Genomic DNA, 22827 nt, shown 5'->3' with positions numbered 1-22827 from the left:
CTAGATCTCACATCTGCATATATGATACAAGAACTGACCGAAGAGTCTGAGCTACTCACCACCATCAACACACATCGAGGCCTTTTTATGTACAATCGATGCCCATTCGACATCAGGTCGGCAGCTGCTATATTCCAGCGCAACATGGAGAGTCTGCTCAAGTCCATCCAGGTGACGGTTGTGTTTCAAGATGACATACTCATCACGGGCAGGGACACCGACTCCCATCTCCGCAATTTGGAGGAAGTACTAAGTCGATTGGATCGGGTAGACCTAAGAGTTAAGAAATCCAAGTGTCTGTTTCTCGCGCCCGAGGTTGAATTTTTGGGCAGAAAGATTGCCGCTGATGGAATCCGCCCAACAGAATCCAAAACCGAAGCAATTCGTCTGGCACCCAGGCCCCGGAATGTCTCAGAACTGCGTGCCTTTCTCGGGCTGCTCAATTACTTTGGGAACTTTATGCAGAACTTGAGCATGCTGCTGGAGCCTCTTCATGTGCTACTCAGAAAGGGGTGCGATTGGTTTTGGGGGGACGCCCAAAAACGCGCCTTCAATAAGGCACGCAACCTTCTATGTTCCAACAGAGTTTTAGCCCTTTTTTGACCTAGGTAAAAAGCTAGTTCTTACATGTGATGCGTCAGCGTACGGGGTCGGGTGCGTTTTACAGCATGTCAATGATGTGGGTAAATTACAACCCATTGCGTATGCCTCCAGGTCACTTTCGCGGGCGGAGCGCGAGTACAGTATGGTTGAGAAGGAGGCGCTCACGTGCGTGTACGGTGTCAAAAAGATGCACCAATACCTTTTCGGGGCCAAGTTCGCGTTAGAAACCGACCACAAACCCCTCACGTCCCTCCTATCCGAGTGCAAGGCAATAAATGTCAACGCCTCGGCGTGCATTCAGCAGTGGGCACCCATGCTGGCGTCCTATGACTATACTATAAGGCACAGACCAGGCACAGACAACTGTGCCGACGCGCTCAGCAGGCTACCCCTGGCGACCACGAAAGGGTCTGACGAACAGGACTGTGAGATAGTCATGGCAATCAATTGCTTTGAGTCCACAGGTTCGCCCATGACGGCTCGCCAAATCAGAGCCTGGACGACCAGCGACCCCACGTTATCCTTAGTAAAAAGATGTGTCCTAACCGGTGACTGGGCAGAGGCTCAGGATGCCTGCCCCGCGGAGATCAAACCTTTCCATAGGCGTATGCATGAACTATCACTACAGGCAGACTGCCCGATGTTGGGCAGCCGAGTAGTTATGCGTCTGCGAGGCAGAGAGGAGTTTGTCCGGGAGCTCCACCGCGAGCACCCGGGGATCATCCTTTTGAAGGCCATAGCCAGATCCCACGTCTGCTGGCCTGGCATTGACACGGATTTGGAGCTCTGCGTCCGGCGGTGCACAACTTGTGCCCAACTCAGTAATGCTCCCAGGGAGGCCACCCTGAGCCCCTGGCCCACCAAACCATGGTCGCGGGTGCATGTAGCCTATGCGGGCCCATTCATGGGCAAAATGTTCCTCGTAGTCTTCGATGCATTTTCAAAGTGGATCGAGTGCACCATTTTAAACTCGAGCACCACCTCCACCACTGTGCAGAGCCGTAGAACCATGTTTGCAATGCACGGAATTCCTGACATATCGGTCAGTGATAATGGTCCGTGCTTCACCAGTGCAGAATTTCAAGATTTTATAGTTGACCACGGTATAAATCATGTTAAGACGGCACCGTTCAAGCCGGCCTCCAATGGCCAGGCGGAGCGAGCAGTGCAGATCATTAAACAAGGCATGCTTAAAATCCAAGGTCCCACGTTGCAGAGCCGCCTGTCGCGACTGCTGCTGGCATACAGATCTCGTCCGCATTCGTTGACTGGGGTTCCCCCCGCGCAACTATTGATGAAACGGATCTTAAAGACTAGGCTCTCGTTAATCCTCCGAGACATGCATTAAATTGTTGAGGCAAAGCGCCGGAAGCTAACTGAATACCATGACTGAAATTCGAGGGGGAGGTGGAATGAGATAGTGAACAAAGTGTTTGTGCTAAACTATGGCCGGGGTCCCAAATGGCTTGCAGGGACAGTAACAGACAAAGAGGGAAACAGGCTACTGGTTGTACAAATGGATAATGGCCAAACCTGCCGGAGGCATGTAGACCAAGTCAAAAGTAGATTCACCAACAACACTGCAGAACCAGAGGCAGACTACAATGTGGAACTCACACCACACCTGGTGGACAGACAGAGGTTACAACCTGAGGAAAGGGCAGTCTCAACAGACAGCCCAGGCGAGATACCAGCAATCACACTGAACGAAACAGACAGCCCAGGCGAGATACCAGCAATCACACCGAAAGAAGAACAGTCACCAAGGCAAACAACTGAACCACAACTAAGACGCTCCACACGAGAGCGTAGACCACCTGAGAGACTGAATCTATAAAGACAATAAGACCTTGGGGGAGGGTGTATCTCACACTACTGTATATAACTGTATCTTACCATGCTATACATGACTGTAACTAGATATGACCTGTAACCACAAGCATACTTTACCACCAGGGGTGCACTTGCAGGAGACACTGCATACCTGTCCCACACAGGTATATAAAGGCAGGTCTCAGGCAAGTGTGGCACTCGAGAGCTGTGAAATAAAGATGCAGGTCCAGAGTGACCTTAACTTCAGCATGTGCCTCGTGTAAGTCTGTACTGCAGGGTCAGGACTTTACAATAGTCTCAGTTACAGTTACAGTCCCGCTCTCACCTACAGTCCCCGTTACTGTCAGTATATGGATGAGGTTTAAAGGGTTGTGCTTTCAGGTTGGTAGGTCGTGCGTTTTGTCTGATTTCTTGCTTTAGTTGTTGACTTTAGCTCCAGCTGATTTCCAATTTGTGCAGGAAGGAGAAGCTGGAAGCCTCGTACCAGCTGCAGAAGTTCAACAGGACTGTCCGGGAGCTGACAGACTGGGCACAGTGGATGAAAGCCCCGATGAGGGAAGGGAGCTTGCCAAAGAGTAAGCAAGAGGCAGAAAGCATGATCGAGGAACACCAAGAGAGAAAGGCAAGTACACAGTGCTGGGAGCTGATCAAACAATCTCAATGTACCATGATGGGCACAACTAGGATCCAACTACATCCTGGCAGCTGAGGCTCAGGGCTACCTGGACTCAGCTAGGGATAGTTCCTTTACCAGCAAAACATTGGGCTGGATTTCCGGTTGTCTAACGCCTCAGTTAGCGGCCAGAGGGGACGATAATGGGAGGGTCAGAGGTTACCGACCGGGAGCGCAGCATTTAGCGCCCCGACCGAAAATTCATTCGAGGCTCACTGGGGGCACAAAACAGTAGCGCCCGGCTGCTGACGATCGCTCCGATCCTGACGTATTCCTGGTACAATGCCCACGCTTGTGCCCCGGTCGGTAAATTCGGTGCGGCCGCCTCATTGAGCACCCGCCAAGAACAGCGTCTGGGAAAACAGTCGGTCCAGGCTTGCAGAGTCGTTAACTGGCGGCTACTTAACGGAATGAGGAAGCGCTTCCCTCGGTGGTCACAGTCAGTGCAACGGTTACACACAGCACGGTGCGTGAGCCTCCCAGTTTGCAGCGGCAGACAGACATAACAGTTCAGGTTGAAAACAAGTGATTTAGAAAACTTTACTGGCTGCATTACTATGCCGCGCCTTTATGACGCAGCTTTTCCCGGGTTCTGAACCCTGTGTAATGACTCAATTAAATTTAGTGCTGGCATTTTCGTTAGCGTCCCGCCAGTTCTGGTGTGCAACGGCTGATTTAATACCTCCGTCAGCTCTTTGACCGATTCTAACGAATTTCTATGCTGAGGGTGAAAACTTTTTCAAGGTGTTAAAATTACCGCTCCACCTGGGACACCGCCCCGAATAAGGTGCGACCAAATTTATCCTCCTCTGTGTTTTGTTACCTACTGATTTTATGGCCCTTTGAACGTTGTTATTCTTTAAACCACTCCGTAAACTACGCATCGATTCTCAGTAAATACAGAAAAGCAAAATACTGCAGAGGCTGGAAATCTGAAATGTAAAATAGAAAATGCTGACATTATTTCCAGCATTTTCTGTTTTTATGCCAATGAATATGGGTCTACAGTGAAGGGGATAGAGTCGGTGCAGGAAGACTGTTGAAGGCCCTATGACAGGAGACTCAATTACTGTCGACATCAAGGCATTGCGGAGAGGCAGAGAGAGGGTGAGAATGTAGCGAGGTTGTGCTGAGGCTCGAGACAATGGTCACACCTCACCTCTAAAGTTCTTGTGGTCCAAATTCAAGTGGTCCATCAGAAAGATGCAGAGACGGAGAACAAGAATGATCCCAGGTGTAAAGAGGATGAGCTATGAGGAAAGATTGGGTAGTGGTGAAGCTTTGGCCTTATTGGACGATAAAAAGTATTAAAGGGTACAACCAAGCCGGTGAGGGAGCCTGAATTTCATAAGAAATAGGAGCAGATGTCGGCCATTCAATAAGATCATGGCTGATTTTTTTTTCATTTCATTTTTTTCATTTCAATTCCCATTCAGTGGGAACGGTTGTGTGAATTGTGTCCCTGTCGTGAATTATCGTAACCTGGGCCTTTTGTGTTCACTTCATGGGGTGTTACAGAATGGGGTGGAGGAGAGCTGAAACCCTTAAGAAGTGTTCAGAGTGACGTACTGAAGGATTATAGAAGTTGCTGACTTTTTGTGTGTGCGTGTGTGTTTGTGCATGTCTGTGTGTGGATTTGTCTGTGTGTATGTCTGTGTGTGGATTTGTCTGTGTGTGTGTGTGGGGATCTGTCTATGTGTCTGTCTCTGTGTGTGGGAACATGTCTGTGTATGGGGTGGGGTGGGGGGCGGGTGTCAGTTTGTATATTTCTCTTTGCGGGGCTTTGTCTGTGTCTCTGTATGGGGATCTGTGGATGTGTGCATCTGTCTCTCTCTTGGCCTGTACGTGTGTGTTTTTCTGTCTGTCTGTGCGCGTGTGTGTGTGCGTGTGTATGTGTGTTTGTCTGTGCGCGTGTGTGTGTTTCTGTTTGCCTGTGTGCGTGTTTTTCTGTGTGTGTGCGTCTACGCGTGTATGTCTGTCTGGGCGTGTGTGTGTTTGTGTGTGTTTTTCTGTGTGTGTGCGCCTGTATGATTGTTTTTCTGTCTGCGCGTGTATGTGTGTGTGCCTGTCTCTGTTTGTTTCTTAGACTGAGATCCAGGCCAGAGGGGAGCGTTTCGATGCTGTGAAGAATGTTGCTGTTGAGCTAGTGACTGCAGGGCACTATGCATCGCCGGACATCAAGCAGTCCCTTTCCAAGGTGGAAGAGACCTGGACCACTCTGAACCAGGCTTGGCAGGATCGTAGCACCAGGCTGGCCGAGGCCCGTGATCTGCAGGTACCGGCGGGCGGGCAAGGGGAGGGTACACGTGCCTTCATATTGTCAAACAATTCATCAAAATCGATTTTTGGCAGCATATTGCCTGGTTACCTATTGTGAATTAGAGAGAAATGTTACTGCATCCTTAGCAGAGAGGTCAACAACAAGGTGGGGCATACATTTAAAATAATTGGTAGGCGGTTTAGAGGACATATGAGGGGAAATGTCTTCACCCAGAGGGTGGTGGGGGTCTGGAACTCACTGGTAGAGGCAGAAACCCTCACCACAATTAAAAAGTACTGGGATGTGCACTTGAAGTGCTGTAACCTGCAGGGCTATGGACCAAGAGCTGGAAAGTGGGATTAGGTTGCACAGCTGTTGGTCGGCCGGTGCGGACACAATGGGCCGAAACGGCCTCATTCCATGCTGTAAATTTCTATGATTCTATGATATATGAATAGCCATTGGTCCTGATGGGTACAATCAAACTCAATGTTACTCAGACCAGGTAATACAGGCCACAGCCACTGTTATGTATGAAGAAAGGGTCTGACTGGATACTGTGAGCTTAAAGTAAAGTGTGACCGTAGTATTTTATTGCAGGTCTCCAGAGTGCCTCTCCAACCTGTGAAGCCTCCTTAAGTACCTGTGCTCACAAAGGATTATGGGATCCCTTGGGATTCCAGGGGATGAGCCCTCTGGTGGCTGTACAGGGTATATACAAGTTTACATATATAACAGCCACCTGGAGGATACTAGACAGTGTGAACCTAACTCAGATAGCAGGCCGTGTGATGAGTAAGTTGTTCAGAAGTGCTCCGCCACAGGCCCTCAGAGAGGACTTGGTCATGTCCAAAAAATGGCTCACTGGAGTGTTCAGGAGGAATGTTTAAAAAAAAGGCGACAGCAGAGTGGGGATAATGAATCAAGGGATGGTAAACCCGTGCTCCATGTGGCTATTAAGCCCAAAGGACTGGGGACAGTTTGGAGATTTGTCATTGACACAGGTACAGAAGATGCTATTCTCTCTGACGCAGTTTGATATGGCTCTCCGTAAGTGTAATGTATGCAGCTGTGAGTGTGCTCACAGATTTGTAGAGCTGTTGCATTGTGAGTGGCTGAGCCAGTCACATGATGTTCACAAGACTCAATAAAACCCCAGCCAGTTGGTTCGGGGGATCCACGATGGGGCAGGTGGTTGTGAGCCTGGTGGATAAACTGGTAATGTGTAGTGTGATTGTTAAACCTTTGCTAACAAACCGACTAGTTCTTAATAGCAATGTGTTGCTATGAATTCTTAAGCAAAGAACCCATGAAGCAAATATGTTACAGCATTGTGACAGTGTGACTGCTCTGAGTAAACCATGCTGAGTGTATTGATGCTGTAACACTGTGTGCTAAATCCCCTCACAATGCAATGTAATCGGTCATTTCAAAATGTCTGCCGCTGGTGCAATTTGCTTGCATTCTGATTGGTGCCATAGGTCACACCCAGTTCTGAACTCAGTTTGTTCCCAGTCTCCACTGTTTGGGGGGGTAGGGGAGGGGGTGTGTCAAAGGCCAAGTGCTTGGCAAACCTGGCAAGTGGTGCAACCACCTCTGTTCAGCACAACAACACTGGGTTCCTGGGATGGGCAGGGCATGGGAATGATTAAAAAATATAAATAGTGCATGTGAGTTGCTGCCCAACTGCTCAGAACATGCTCCTGAGTTGCTGGTTGGTTCAAGCTGGGACCCTTGTGTCTTGCAGATATTCTACGGCTACGTGGAGCAGAGTGAGAGCTGGCTGAGCAGCAAGGAGGCATTCCTAGCCAACGAGGACCTCGGGGTAGGTTTCCTCCCAACAAATACCAAAGCCATGGAAGGGTCGGTGACTCAAGCCCAACACTCATGAAGGCAAATCTGTGTAGCTGAGCGGACAGGCTGCAACACGCTACTTCTTCAGTTTGTGCTCATCAAGATCAGTGAAGTAATTCCTGGCAAATGCAACATTTCCAATTCAGGCACCCAATACCCGATCAAATACTCCCAGGGCAGGTACAGCACAGGTTAGATAAAGAGTAAAGCTCCCTCTACACTGTCCCATCAAACAATCCCGGGGCAGGTACAGCACGGGGTTAGATACAGAGTAAAGCTCCCTCTACACTGTCCCATCAAACACTCCCGGGGCAGGTACAGCACGGGTTAGATACAGAGTAAAGCTCCCTCTACACTGTCCCATCAAACAATCCCGGGGCAGGTACAGCACGGGTTAGATACAGAGTAAAGCTCCCTCTGCACTGTCCCATCAAACACTCCCAGGGCAGGTACAGCACGGGTTAGATACAGAGTAAAGCTCCCTCTACACTGTCCCATCAAACACTCCCAGGGCAGGTACAGCACGGGTTAAATACAGAGTAAAGCTCCCTCTGCACTGTCCCATCAAACACTCCCAGGGCAGGTACAGCACGGGTTAAATACAGAGTAAAGCTCCCTCTACACTGTCCCATCAAACACTCCCAGGGCAGGTACAGCACGGGTTAAATACAGAGTAAAGCTCCCTCTGCACTGTCCCATCAAACACTCTCAGGGCAGATACAGCACGGGTTAGATACAGAGTAAAGCTCCCTCTGCACTGTCCCATCAAACACTCTCAGGGCAGATACAGCACGGGTTAGATACAGAGTAAAGCTCCCTCTACACTGTCCCATCAAACACTCCCAGGGCAGGTACAGCACGGGTTAGATACAGAGTAAAGCTCCCTCTACACTGTCCCATCAAACACTCCCAGGGCAGGTACAGCACGGGTTAGATACAGATTAAAGCTCCTTCTGCACTGTCCCATCAAACACTCCCAGGGCAGGTACAGCACGGGTTAGATACAGAGTAAAGCTCCCTCTGCACTGGCCCATCAAACACTCCCAGGGCAGGTACAGCACGGGTTAGATACAGAGTAAAGCTCCCTCTACACTGTCCCATCAAACAATCCCAGGGCAGGTACAGACGGGGTTAGATACAGAGTAAAGCTCCCTCTAGACTGTCCAATCACACACTCCCAGGGCAGGTACAGCACGGGTTAGATACAGAGTAAAGCTCCCTCTACACTATCCCAATCACACACTCCCAGGACAGGTACAGCACGGGTTAGAAACAGAGTAAAGCTCCCTCTACACTATCCCAATCACACACTCCCAGGACAGGTACAGCACGGGTTAGATACAGAGTAAAGCTCCCTCTACACTATCCCAATCACACACTCCCAGGGCAGGTACAGCATGGGGTTAGATACAGAGTAAAGCTCCCTCTACACTGTCCCATCAAACACTCCCAGGGCAGGTACAGCACGGGGTTAGATACAGAGTAAAGCTCCCTCTGCATTGTCCCATCAAACACTCCCAGGGCAGGTACAGCACGGGTTAGATACAGAGTAAAACTCCCTCGACACTGTCCCATCAAACACTCCCAGGGCAGGTACAGCACGGGTTAGATACAGAGTAAAACTCCCTCTACACTGTCCCATCAAACACTCCCAGGGCAGGTACAGCACGGGGTTAGATACAGAGTAAAGCTCCCTCTACACTGTCCCATCAAACACTCCCAGGGCAGGTACAGCACGGGTTAGATACAGAGTAAAGCTCCCTCTCCACTGTCACATCAAACACTCCCAGGGCAGGTACAGCGGGTTAGATACAGAGTAAAGGTCCTTCTCCACTGTCACATCAAACACTCCCAGGGCAGGTACAGGGGGTTAGATACAGAGTAAAGCTCCCTCTACACTGTCCCATCAAACACTCCCAGGGCAGGTACAGCACGGGTTAGATACAGAGTAAAGCTCCCTCTACACTATCCCAATCACACACTCCCAGGACAGGTACAGCACGGGTTAGATACAGTGTAAAGCTCCCTCTACACTATCCCAATCACACACTCCCAGAGCAGGTACAGCATGGGGTTAGATACAGAGTAAAGCTCCCTCTACACTGTCCCATCAAACACTCCCAGGGCAGGTACAGCAGGGGTTAGATACAGAGTAAAGCTCCCTCTACACTGTCCCATCAAACACTCCCAGGGCAGGTACAGGGGGTTAGATACAGAGTAAAGCTCCCTCTACACTGTCCCATCAAACACTCCCAGGGCAGGTACAGCACGGGGTTAGATACAGAGTAAAGCTCCCTCTGCACTGTCCCATCAAACACTCCCAGGGCAGGTACAGCACGGGGTTAGATGCAGAGTAAAGCTCCCTCTGCACTGTCCCATCAAACACTCCCAGGGCAGGTACAGCACGGGTTAGATACAGAGTAAAGCTCCCTCTATACTGTCCCATCAAACACTCCCAGGGCAGGTACAGCACGGGGTTAGATACGGAGTAAAGCTCCCTCTACACTGTCCCATCAAACACTCCCAGGGCAGGTACAAGGGGTTAAATACAGAGTAAAGCTCCCTCTACACTGTCCCATCAAACACTCCCAGGGCAGGTACAGCACGGGGTTAGATACAGAGTAAAGCTCCCTCTGCACTGTCCCATCAAACACTCCCAGGGCAGGTACAGCACGGGGTTAGATACAGAGTAAAGCTCCCTCTACACTGTCCCATCAAACACTCCCAGGGCAGGTACAGCACGGGTTAAATACAGAGTAAAGCTCCCTCTACACTGTCCCATCAAACACTCCCAGGGCAGGTACAGCACGGGGTTAGATACAGAGTAAAGCTCCCTCAGCACTGTCCCATCAAACACTCCCAGGGCAGTTACAGGGGGTTAGATACAGAGTAAAGCTCCCTCTGCACTGTCCCATCAAACACTCCCAGGGCAGGTACAGCACGGGGTTAGATACAGAATAAAGCTCCCTCTGCACTGTCCCATCAAACACTCCCAGGGCAGGTACAGCTCAGGTTAGATACAGAGTAAAACTCCCTCTGCACTGTCCCAATCACACACTCCCAGGGCAGGTACAGCATGGGTTAGATACAGAGTAAAGCTCCCTCTACACTATCCCAATCACACACTCCCAGGGCAGGTACAGCATGGGTTAGATACAGAGTAAAACTCCCTCTGCACTGTCCCATCAAACACTCCCAGGGCAGGTACAGCACGGGTTAGATACAGAGTAAAGCTCCCTCTGCACTGTCCCATCAAACACTCCCAGGGCAGGTACAGCATGGGTTAGATACAGAGTAAAACTCCCTCTGCACTGTCCCATCAAACACTCCCAGGGCAGGTACAGCATGGGGTTAGATACAGAGTAAAGCTCCCTCTACACTGTCCCATCAAACACTCCCAGGGCAGGTACAGCATGGGGTTAGATACAGAGTGAAGCTCGCTCTACACTGTCCCATCAAACACTCCCAGGGCAGGTACAGCATGGGTTAGATACAGAGTAAAATTTGCTCTACACTGTCCCATCAAACACTCCCAGGGCAGGTACAGCACGGGGTTAGATACAGAGTAAAGCTCCCTCTACACTGTCCCATCAAACACTCCCAGGGCAGCTACAGCATGGGTTAGATACAGAGTAAAACTCCCTCTACACTGTCCCATCAAACACTCCCAGGGCAGGTACAGCACGGGGTTAGATACAGAGTAAAGCTCCCTCGACACTGTCCCATCAAACACTCTCAGGGCAGGTACAGACGAGGTTAGATACAGAGTAAAGCTCCCTCTGCACTGTCCCATCAAACACTCCCAGGGCAGGTACAGCACGGGGTTAGATACAGAGTAAAGCTCGCTCTACACTGTCCCATCAAACACTCCCAGGGCAGGTACAGACGGGGTTAGATACAGAGTAAAGCTCGCTCTACACTGTCCCATCAAACACTCCCAGGGCAGGTACAGCATGGGTTAGATACAGAGTAAAGCTCCCTCTACACTGTCCCATCAAACACTCCCAGGGCAGGTACAGCACGGGGTTAGATACAGAGTAAAGCTCCCTCTGCACTGTCCCATCAAACACTCCCAGGGCAGGTACAGCACGGGGTTAGATACAGAGTAAAGCTCCCTCTACACTGTCCCATCAAACACTCCCAGGGCAGGTACAGCACGGGTTAAATACAGAGTAAAGCTCCCTCTACACTGTCCCATCAAACACTCCCAGGGCAGGTACAGCACGGGGTTAGATACAGAGTAAAGCTCCCTCTGCACTGTCCCATCAAACACTCCCAGGGCAGTTACAGGGGGTTAGATACAGAGTAAAGCTCCCTCTACACTGTCCCATCAAACACTCCCAGGACAGGTACAGCACGGGGTTAGATACAGAGTAAAGCTCCCTCTGCACTGTCCCATCAAACACTCCCAGGGCAGGTACAGCACGAGGTTAGATACAGAGTAAAGCTCCCTCTACACTGTCCCAATCACACACTCCCAGGGCAGGTACAGCATGGGTTAGATACAGAGTAAAGCTCCCTCTACACTATCCCAATCACACACTCCCAGGGCAGGTACAGCATGGGTTAGATACAGAGTAAAACTCCCTCTGCACTGTCCCATCAATCACTCCCAGGGCAGGTACAGCACGGGTTAGATACAGAGTAAAGCTCCCTCTGCACTGTCCCATCAAACACTCCCAGGGCAGGTACAGCATGGGTTAGATACAGAGTAAAACTCCCTCTGCACTGTCCCATCAAACACTCCCAGGGCAGGTACAGCATGGGGTTAGATACAGAGTAAAGCTCCCTCTACACTGTCCCATCAAACACTCCCAGGGCAGGTACAGCATGGGGTTAGATACAGAGTGAAGCTCGCTCTACACTGTCCCATCAAACACTCCCAGGGCAGGTACAGCATGGGTTAGATACAGAGTAAAATTTGCTCTACACTGTCCCATCAAACACTCCCAGGGCAGGTACAGCACGGGGTTAGATACAGAGTAAAGCTCCCTCTACACTGTCCCATCAAACACTCCCAGGGCAGCTACAGCATGGGTTAGATACAGAGTAAAACTCCCTCTACACTGTCCCATCAAACACTCCCAGGGCAGGTACAGCACGGGGTTAGATACAGAGTAAAGCTCCCTCGACACTGTCCCATCAAACACTCTCAGGGCAGGTACAGACGAGGTTAGATACAGAGTAAAGCTCCCTCTGCACTGTCCCATCAAACACTCCCAGGGCAGGTACAGCACGGGGTTAGATACAGAGTAAAGCTCGCTCTACACTGTCCCATCAAACACTCCCAGGGCAGGTACAGACGGGGTTAGATACAGAGTAAAGCTCGCTCTACACTGTCCCATCAAACACTCCCAGGGCAGGTACAGCACGGGTTAAATACAGAGTAAAGCTCCCTCTGCACTGTCCCATCAAACACTCTCAGGGCAGATACAGCACGGGTTAGATACAGAGTAAAGCTCCCTCTGCACTGTCCCATCAAACACTCTCAGGGCAGATACAGCACGGGTTAGATACAGAGTAAAGCTCCCTCTACACTGTCCCATCAAACACTCCCAGGGCAGGTACAGCACGGGTTAGATACAGAGTAAAGCTCCCTCTACACTGTCCCATCAAACACTCCCAGGGCAGGTACAGCACGGGTTAGATACAGATTAAAGCTCCTTCTGCACTGTCCCATCAAACACTCCCAGGGCAGGTACAGCACGGGTTAGATACAGAGTAAAGCTCCCTCTGCACTGGCCCATCAAACACTCCCAGGGCAGGTACAGCACAGGTTAGATACAGAGTAAAGCTCCCTCTACACTGTCCCATCAAACAATCCCAGGGCAGGTACAGACGGGGTTAGATACAGAGTAAAGCTCCCTCTAGACTGTCCAATCACACACTCCCAGGGCAGGTACAGCACGGGTTAGATACAGAGTAAAGCTCCCTCTACACTATCCCAATCACACACTCCCAGGACAGGTACAGCACGGGTTAGAAACAGAGTAAAGCTCCCTCTACACTATCCCAATCACACACTCCCAGGACAGGTACAGCACGGGTTAGATACAGAGTAAAGCTCCCTCTACACTATCCCAATCACACACTCCCAGGGCAGGTACAGCATGGGGTTAGATACAGAGTAAAGCTCCCTCTACACTGTCCCATCAAACACTCCCAGGGCAGGTACAGCACGGGGTTAGATACAGAGTAAAGCTCCCTCTGCATTGTCCCATCAAACACTCCCAGGGCAGGTACAGCACGGGTTAGATACAGAGTAAAACTCCCTCGACACTGTCCCATCAAACACTCCCAGGGCAGGTACAGCACGGGTTAGATACAGAGTAAAACTCCCTCTACACTGTCCCATCAAACACTCCCAGGGCAGGTACAGCACGGGGTTAGATACAGAGTAAAGCTCCCTCTACACTGTCCCATCAAACACTCCCAGGGCAGGTACAGCACGGGTTAGATACAGAGTAAAGCTCCCTCTCCACTGTCACATCAAACACTCCCAGGGCAGGTACAGCGGGTTAGATACAGAGTAAAGGTCCTTCTCCACTGTCACATCAAACACTCCCAGGGCAGGTACAGGGGGTTAGATACAGAGTAAAGCTCCCTCTACACTGTCCCATCAAACACTCCCAGGGCAGGTACAGCACGGGTTAGATACAGAGTAAAGCTCCCTCTACACTATCCCAATCACACACTCCCAGGACAGGTACAGCACGGGTTAGATACAGTGTAAAGCTCCCTCTACACTATCCCAATCACACACTCCCAGAGCAGGTACAGCATGGGGTTAGATACAGAGTAAAGCTCCCTCTACACTGTCCCATCAAACACTCCCAGGGCAGGTACAGCAGGGGTTAGATACAGAGTAAAGCTCCCTCTACACTGTCCCATCAAACACTCCCAGGGCAGGTACAGGGGGTTAGATACAGAGTAAAGCTCCCTCTACACTGTCCCATCAAACACTCCCAGGGCAGGTACAGCACGGGGTTAGATACAGAGTAAAGCTCCCTCTGCACTGTCCCATCAAACACTCCCAGGGCAGGTACAGCACGGGGTTAGATGCAGAGTAAAGCTCCCTCTGCACTGTCCCATCAAACACTCCCAGGGCAGGTACAGCACGGGTTAGATACAGAGTAAAGCTCCCTCTATACTGTCCCATCAAACACTCCCAGGGCAGGTACAGCACGGGGTTAGATACGGAGTAAAGCTCCCTCTACACTGTCCCATCAAACACTCCCAGGGCAGGTACAAGGGGTTAAATACAGAGTAAAGCTCCCTCTACACTGTCCCATCAAACACTCCCAGGGCAGGTACAGCACGGGGTTAGATACAGAGTAAAGCTCCCTCTGCACTGTCCCATCAAACACTCCCAGGGCAGGTACAGCACGGGGTTAGATACAGAGTAAAGCTCCCTCTACACTGTCCCATCAAACACTCCCAGGGCAGGTACAGCACGGGTTAAATACAGAGTAAAGCTCCCTCTACACTGTCCCATCAAACACTCCCAGGGCAGGTACAGCACGGGGTTAGATACAGAGTAAAGCTCCCTCAGCACTGTCCCATCAAACACTCCCAGGGCAGTTACAGGGGGTTAGATACAGAGTAAAGCTCCCTCTGCACTGTCCCATCAAACACTCCCAGGGCAGGTACAGCACGGGGTTAGATACAGAATAAAGCTCCCTCTGCACTGTCCCATCAAACACTCCCAGGGCAGGTACAGCTCAGGTTAGATACAGAGTAAAACTCCCTCTGCACTGTCCCAATCACACACTCCCAGGGCAGGTACAGCATGGGTTAGATACAGAGTAAAGCTCCCTCTACACTATCCCAATCACACACTCCCAGGGCAGGTACAGCATGGGTTAGATACAGAGTAAAACTCCCTCTGCACTGTCCCATCAAACACTCCCAGGGCAGGTACAGCACGGGTTAGATACAGAGTAAAGCTCCCTCTGCACTGTCCCATCAAACACTCCCAGGGCAGGTACAGCATGGGTTAGATACAGAGTAAAACTCCCTCTGCACTGTCCCATCAAACACTCCCAGGGCAGGTACAGCATGGGGTTAGATACAGAGTAAAGCTCCCTCTACACTGTCCCATCAAACACTCCCAGGGCAGGTACAGCATGGGGTTAGATACAGAGTGAAGCTCGCTCTACACTGTCCCATCAAACACTCCCAGGGCAGGTACAGCATGGGTTAGATACAGAGTAAAATTTGCTCTACACTGTCCCATCAAACACTCCCAGGGCAGGTACAGCACGGGGTTAGATACAGAGTAAAGCTCCCTCTACACTGTCCCATCAAACACTCCCAGGGCAGCTACAGCATGGGTTAGATACAGAGTAAAACTCCCTCTACACTGTCCCATCAAACACTCCCAGGGCAGGTACAGCACGGGGTTAGATACAGAGTAAAGCTCCCTCGACACTGTCCCATCAAACACTCTCAGGGCAGGTACAGACGAGGTTAGATACAGAGTAAAGCTCCCTCTGCACTGTCCCATCAAACACTCCCAGGGCAGGTACAGCACGGGGTTAGATACAGAGTAAAGCTCGCTCTACACTGTCCCATCAAACACTCCCAGGGCAGGTACAGACGGGGTTAGATACAGAGTAAAGCTCGCTCTACACTGTCCCATCAAACACTCCCAGGGCAGGTACAGCATGGGTTAGATACAGAGTAAAGCTCCCTCTACACTGTCCCATCAAACACTCCCAGGGCAGGTACAGCACGGGGTTAGATACAGAGTAAAGCTCCCTCTGCACTGTCCCATCAAACACTCCCAGGGCAGGTACAGCACGGGGTTAGATACAGAGTAAAGCTCCCTCTACACTGTCCCATCAAACACTCCCAGGGCAGGTACAGCACGGGTTAAATACAGAGTAAAGCTCCCTCTACACTGTCCCATCAAACACTCCCAGGGCAGGTACAGCACGGGGTTAGATACAGAGTAAAGCTCCCTCTGCACTGTCCCATCAAACACTCCCAGGGCAGTTACAGGGGGTTAGATACAGAGTAAAGCTCCCTCTACACTGTCCCATCAAACACTCCCAGGACAGGTACAGCACGGGGTTAGATACAGAGTAAAGCTCCCTCTGCACTGTCCCATCAAACACTCCCAGGGCAGGTACAGCACGAGGTTAGATACAGAGTAAAGCTCCCTCTACACTGTCCCATCAAACACTCCCAGGGCAGGTACAGCACGGGGTTAGATACAGAATAAAGCTCCCTCTGCACTGTCCCATCAAACACTCCCAGGGCAGGTACAGCTCAGGTTAGATACAGAGTAAAACTCCCTCTGCACTGTCCCAATCACACACTCCCAGGGCAGGTACAGCATGGGTTAGATACAGAGTAAAGCTCCCTCTACACTATCCCAATCACACACTCCCAGGGCAGGTACAGCATGGGTTAGATACAGAGTAAAACTCCCTCTGCACTGTCCCATCAATCACTCCCAGGGCAGGTACAGCACGGGTTAGATACAGAGTAAAGCTCCCTCTGCACTGTCCCATCAAACACTCCCAGGGCAGGTACAGCATGGGTTAGATACAGAGTAAAACTCCCTCTGCACTGTCCCATCAAACACTCCCAGGGCAGGTACAGCATGGGGTTAGATACAGAGTAAAGCTCCCTCTACACTGTCCCATCAAACACTCCCAGGGCAGGTACAGCATGGGGTTAGATACAGAGTGAAGCTCGCTCTACACTGTCCCATCAAACACTCCCAGGGCAGGTACAGCATGGGTTAGATACAGAGTAAAATTTGCTCTACACTGTCCCATCAAACACTCCCAGGGCAGGTACAGCACGGGGTTAGATACAGAGTAAAGCTCCCTCTACACTGTCCCATCAAACACTCCCAGGGCAGCTACAGCATGGGTTAGATACAGAGTAAAACTCCCTCTACACTGTCCCATCAAACACTCCCAGGGCAGGTACAGCACGGGGTTAGATACAGAGTAAAGCTCCCTCGACACTGTCCCATCAAACACTCTCAGGGCAGGTACAGACGAGGTTAGATACAGAGTAAAGCTCCCTCTGCACTGTCCCATCAAACACTCCCAGGGCAGGTACAGCACGGGGTTAGATACAGAGTAAAGCTCGCTCTACACTGTCCCATCAAACACTCCCAGGGCAGGTACAGACGGGGTTAGATACAGAGTAAAGCTCGCTCTACACTGTCCCATCAAACACTCCCAGGGCAGGTACAGCACGGGTTAAATACAGAGTAAAGCTCCCTCTACACTGTCCCATCAAACACTCCCAGGGCAGGTACAGCACGGGGTTAGATACAGAGTAAAGCTCCCTCTGCACTGTCCCATCAAACACTCCCATGGCAGTTACAGGGGGTTAGATACAGAGTAAAGCTCCCTCTACACTGTCCCATCAAACACTCCCAGGGCAGGTACAGCACGGGGTTAGATACAGAGTAAAGCTCCCTCTGCACTGTCCCATCAAACACTCCCAGGGCAGGTACAGCACGGGGTTAGATACAGAGTAAAGCTCCCTCTACACTGTCCCATCAAACACTCCCAGGGCAGGTACAGCACGGGTTAAATACAGAGTAAAGCTCCCTCTACACTGTCCCATCAAACACTCCCAGGGCAGGTACAGCACGGGTTAGATACAGAGTAAAGCTTCCTCTGCACTGTCCCATCAAACACTCCCAGGGCAGGTACAGCATGGGTTAGATACAGAGTAAAACTCCCTCTGCACTGCCCCATCAAACACTCCCAGTGCAGGTACAGCATGGGGTTAGATACAGAGTAAAGCTCCCTCTACACTGTCCCATCAAACACTCCCAGGGCAGGTACAGCACGGGGTTAGATACAGAGTAAAGCTCCCTCTACACTATCCCAATCACACACTCCCAGGGCAGGTACAGCATGGGTTAGATACAGAGTAAAGCTCCCTCTACACTATCCCAATCACACACTCCCAGGGCAGGTACAGCATGGGTTAGATACAGAGTAAAACTCCCTCTGCACTGTCCCATCAAACACTACCAGGACAGGTACAGCACGGGCTAGATACAGAGTAAAACTCCCTCTGCACTGTCCCATCAAACACTCCCAGGGCAGGTACAGCACGGGTTAGATACAGAGTAAAACTCCCTCTGCACTGCCCCATCAAACACTCCCAGGGCAGGTACAGCATGGGGTTAGATACAGAGTAAAGCTCCCTCTACACTGTCCCATCAAACACTCCCAGGGCAGGTACAGCACGGGTTTGACATTTGGGCCGATGCTTGCTCCTGGTTGAATTGAAACGCCTGAAATTGATTTCCCGGAGCGCTGTGCAGCCTGCTAAGAAAGGAATTGAAATCGAGCCACGGATTGAAAGAGCCCTCAACTGAGTCCCTGGTTTTCTTCCATGTTCTGAAAATCTGTTTCAACAATATTGTGCGTTGTCTTTGCTGCCCTGTTGCAGGATTCCCTGCCGAGCGTGGAGAACCTGCAACAAAAGCAGGAACAGTTTGAGAAAGCGCTGGAGGCTCAGCTGGAAAAGCTGAATGTGATGGAGAGGTTCTCTCTGCAGCTGAAGCAGAACAAGCACTCGGACTGTGCACAGATCACTGTCAAATACCAAGCAGTTCTACACAGGTACCATGCAGCACTCCTCTATTTAAAAAGGTCCGGTTAAGGATGCTCAGCAGGTTATAGAAACATAGAAACATAGAAAATAGGAGCAGTAGTAGGCCATTCGGCCCTTCAAATCTGCACCGCCATTCAATATGATCATGGCTGATCCTCTCAACACCATATTCTCGCTTTTTCCCCATACCCCTTGATGCCTTTTGTTTCTAGAAATCTATCTATCTCCCTCTTGAATATATTTAGTGACTTGGCCTCCACAGCCTTCTGTGGTAGAGAATTCCACAGGTTCACCACCCTCTGAGTGAAAACATTTCTCCTCATCTCGGTCCTAAATTTCCTACCCCCGTATCCTGAGACTGTGACCCCTTGTTCTCGACTTCCCAGCCTGGGGAAACATCCTCCCCGCATCCAGTCTGTCCAACCCCGTCAGAATTTTATACAATTCAATGAGATTCCCTCTCATTCTTCTAAACTCTAGTGAATACAGGCCTAGTCGACCCAATCTCTCCTCATACGACAGTCCTGCCATCTCAGGAATCAGTCTGGTGAATCTTTGCTGCACTCCCTCTATGGCAAGTATTATCACGATGTCCCCTGTGCTAAACGCATCGCCCACGTGTGGTACTGAGCCTCACAAACCATGCATGGCGGGGGGGGGCGGGGGCTGTGCGCAGGTATCTGATCTCACTTCAATCACCTTGGTTTGTCCCATTGTCTGTGTCTGGGTAGGTGGGGGCAAAAGATCAGCCAGTGTCCCTGCTCTGATCATTATTACAGGATCATGGGGTATCAAACATTGAGGTTGAGACAGATGAGGAATTTCTTCACTCAGTATTTTGTGAATCTTTGGAATTCTCTGCCCCAGAGGGCTGTGGATGCTGAGTCTCTGAATATATTCACGGCTGAGATAGATAGATTTTTGGAGTCTAGGGGAATCAAGCGATATGGAGATGAGGCGGGAAAATGGAGTTGAGGTCGATGATCAGCCATGATCTTATTAAATGGCGGAACAGGCTCGTTCTGCTCCTGTTTCTTATGTTCTTATTATTACAGGATCATGGGGTAATCAGTGGGATTAGGTCCAAAGTGGACGACCTCACACTTTCCCACGTTGAACTGCATCTGCTACAATTTTGCAAAATGGTGGAGCAGGAGTAGTAGGCCATTTGGCCCCTCGAGCCTGCTCCGCCATTCAATAAGATCATGGTTGATCTTCAACCTCAACTCCACTTTCCTGCACTATCCCCATATCCCTGGATTCCCTTAATATCCAAAAATCTATCGATCTGTGTCTTGAATATACTCAAAGACTGAGCCTCCACAGCCCTCTGGGGCAGGGAATTCTAAACATTCACCACCCTCTGAGTGAAGACACTTCTCCTCATCTCAGTTCTAAATGGCCGACCTCTTATTCTGAGACTGTGACCCCTGGTTCCAGACTCCCCAGCCAGAGGAAACATCCTCCCTGCATCACCTCTCATTCTTCTAAATTCTAGAGAATATAGGCCTAGTCTACTCAATCTCTCCTCATAGGACAATCCCCATCCCAGGTATTAGTCTGGTGAGCCTTTGCTGCACTCCCTCTGTGGTACGTATATCCTTCCTTGGGTAAAGAGACCTAGGAGTCAAAATTGCCCTTTTTTTTTTAAGCAAATCAATCACCACTCGGTCTCAGTTTGTAAATTGCCCTCCTTTATTTTTGGAGCGGTGTACGGGACCGCCCCGGACGTCTTTCGGGCATGCGCCGAATCCTTACCGACCAGCAGTGACCCCCTTTCCGCCCCACGAGGGAAATTGCTCCATGGGAGCGGATCGGCTGCCGGTCGGTGCCCCCGACAGCTCTCTCCGGCGGGAAGCTGCCGGTGGCTGGGCAGCACGTCCGCCCTTAATGGGGAGGGCGCACATTTTTTCTCAGTGTGTTGTGTTCTGACTGGTGGGCAAGAACTCTGCAGAACCTTCCCTCGAGAGATTCAATGAGTGGATAGAGTCCATGATGGAGTGTAATGGAAGTGTGCCCGACAGTCTCTATGGCCTCTCCTCGTTACCTTTTCACAACCTTTTGATCAGTGCTTATGTAATCATCATCATCATAGGCAGTCCCTCGGAATCGAGGAAGACTTGCTGCCACTCTATAAGTGAGTTCTCAGGTGACTGACCAATCCAATACGGGAACTACAGTCTCTGTCACAGGTGGGACAGACAGTGGTTGAGGGAAAGGGTGGGTGGCGAGTCTGGTTTGCCGCATGCTTCTTCCGCTGCCTGCACTTGATTTCTGCATGCTGTCGGCGATGAGACTCGAGGCGCTCAGCGCCCTCCCGGATGCTCTTCCTCCACTTTGGGCGGTCTTTGGCCAGGGACTCCCAAGTGTCAGTGGGGATGTTGCACTTTATCAGGGAGGCTTTACTCTCCATCCCGCAGCATGCTACCCACCACCTCCGTGGTTATGTGTCTGCCTGCTGATACTTTCAGTGCACTCGTGCCCTACAATATCTACCTGCTTATTGGTTTTATCTCTTAGGAAACAGAAGTTACTCGAAAACTGTGAGCGTCGTAGGAAGGTCCTGGACCAGTCCAAACAGCTACAGATGTTCCTGAGAAGCTGCTACGAGGTAAAGAGGCCCCATCACTGATCATCTGTCCAACACCCAGATACCTTTACAAAACCGGGTAACACCAGATATTGTCAGTGAACCTGGCAACACCAGATAGTGTCAATAAACCTGGTAACACCAGATAGTGTCAATAAACCTGGTAACACCAGATATTGTCAATAAACCTGGTAACACCAGATAGTGTCAGTAAACCTGGTAACACCAGATATTGTCAATAAACCTGGTAACACCAGATATTGTCAATAAACCTGGTAACACCAGATAGTGTCAGTAAACCGGGTAACACCAGATATTGTCAGTAAACCTGGTAACACCAGATATTGTCAATAAACCTGGTAACACCAGATAGTGTCAATAAACCGGGTAACACCAGATATTGTCAATAAACCTGGTAACACCAGATATTGTCAGTAAACCTGGTAACACCAGATATTGTCAATAAACCTGGTAACACCAGATATTGTCAGTAAACCTGGTAACACCAGATAGTGTCAATAAACCTGGTAACACCAGATATTGTCAGTAAACATGGTAACACCAGATAGTGTCAATAAACCTGGTAACACCAGATATTGTCAGTAAACCTGGTAACACCAGATAGTGTCAATAGTGTCAGTAAACCTGGTAACACCAGATATTGTCCAGATAGTATCAGTAAACCTGGTAACACCAGATATTGTCAGTAAACCTGGTAACACCAGATAGTGTCAATAAACCTGGTAACACCAGATATTGTCAGTAAACCTGGTAACACCAGATAGTGTCAATAAACCTGGTAACACCAGATATTGTCCAGATAGTGTTAGTAAACCTGGTAACACCAGATAGTGTCAGTAAACCTGGTAACACCAGATATTGTCAGTAAACCTGTAAACCTTGTAACACCAGATAGTGTCATTAAACCTGGTAACACCAGATATTGTCAGTAAACCTGGTAACACCAGATAGTGTCAATAAACCTGGTAACACCAGATATTGTTAGTCAACCTGGTAACACCAGATAGTGTCAATAAACCTGGTAACACCAGATAGTGTCAATAAACCGGGTAACACCAGATATTGTCAATAAACCTGGTAACACCAGATATTGTCAGTAAACCTGGTAACACCAGATAGTGTCAATAAACCTGGTAACACCAGATAATGTCAGTAAACATGGTAACACCAGATAGTGTCAGTAAACCTGGTAACACCAGTTAGTGTCAGTAAACATGGTAACACCAGATAGTGTCAGTAAACCTGGTAACACCAGATATTGTCAATAAACCTGGTAACACCAGATATTGTCAGTAAACATGGTAACACCAGATATTGTCAATAAACCTGGTAACACCAGATATTGTCAATAAACCTGGTAACACCAGATATTGTCAGTAAACATGGTAACAC

The 22827-nt window shown here is 49.9% G+C and overlaps 1 protein-coding gene across 1 annotated transcript in view; it reads left to right on the top strand.

The window, feature by feature from the left end:
- sptbn5 (spectrin, beta, non-erythrocytic 5) overlaps positions 1 to 22827 on the top strand; it is a 635480-nt gene that overhangs the window by 371142 nt on the left and 241511 nt on the right. The window contains exons 46-50 of the mRNA XM_070878655.1: positions 2896 to 3058; positions 5196 to 5384; positions 7117 to 7194; positions 18660 to 18832; positions 21345 to 21435. Coding sequence (XP_070734756.1) covers positions 2896 to 3058; positions 5196 to 5384; positions 7117 to 7194; positions 18660 to 18832; positions 21345 to 21435 — 694 coding nt within the window. The remainder of the gene's footprint in view (positions 1 to 2895; positions 3059 to 5195; positions 5385 to 7116; positions 7195 to 18659; positions 18833 to 21344; positions 21436 to 22827) is intronic.

Source organism: Pristiophorus japonicus, chromosome 4 (genome assembly GCF_044704955.1).
Source record: "Pristiophorus japonicus isolate sPriJap1 chromosome 4, sPriJap1.hap1, whole genome shotgun sequence".
NCBI classification, from domain to species: Eukaryota; Metazoa; Chordata; class Chondrichthyes; family Pristiophoridae; genus Pristiophorus; species Pristiophorus japonicus.
Note: the sequence above shows the minus strand (reverse complement) of the source record. Positions and strands in the feature narration are given on the sequence as shown.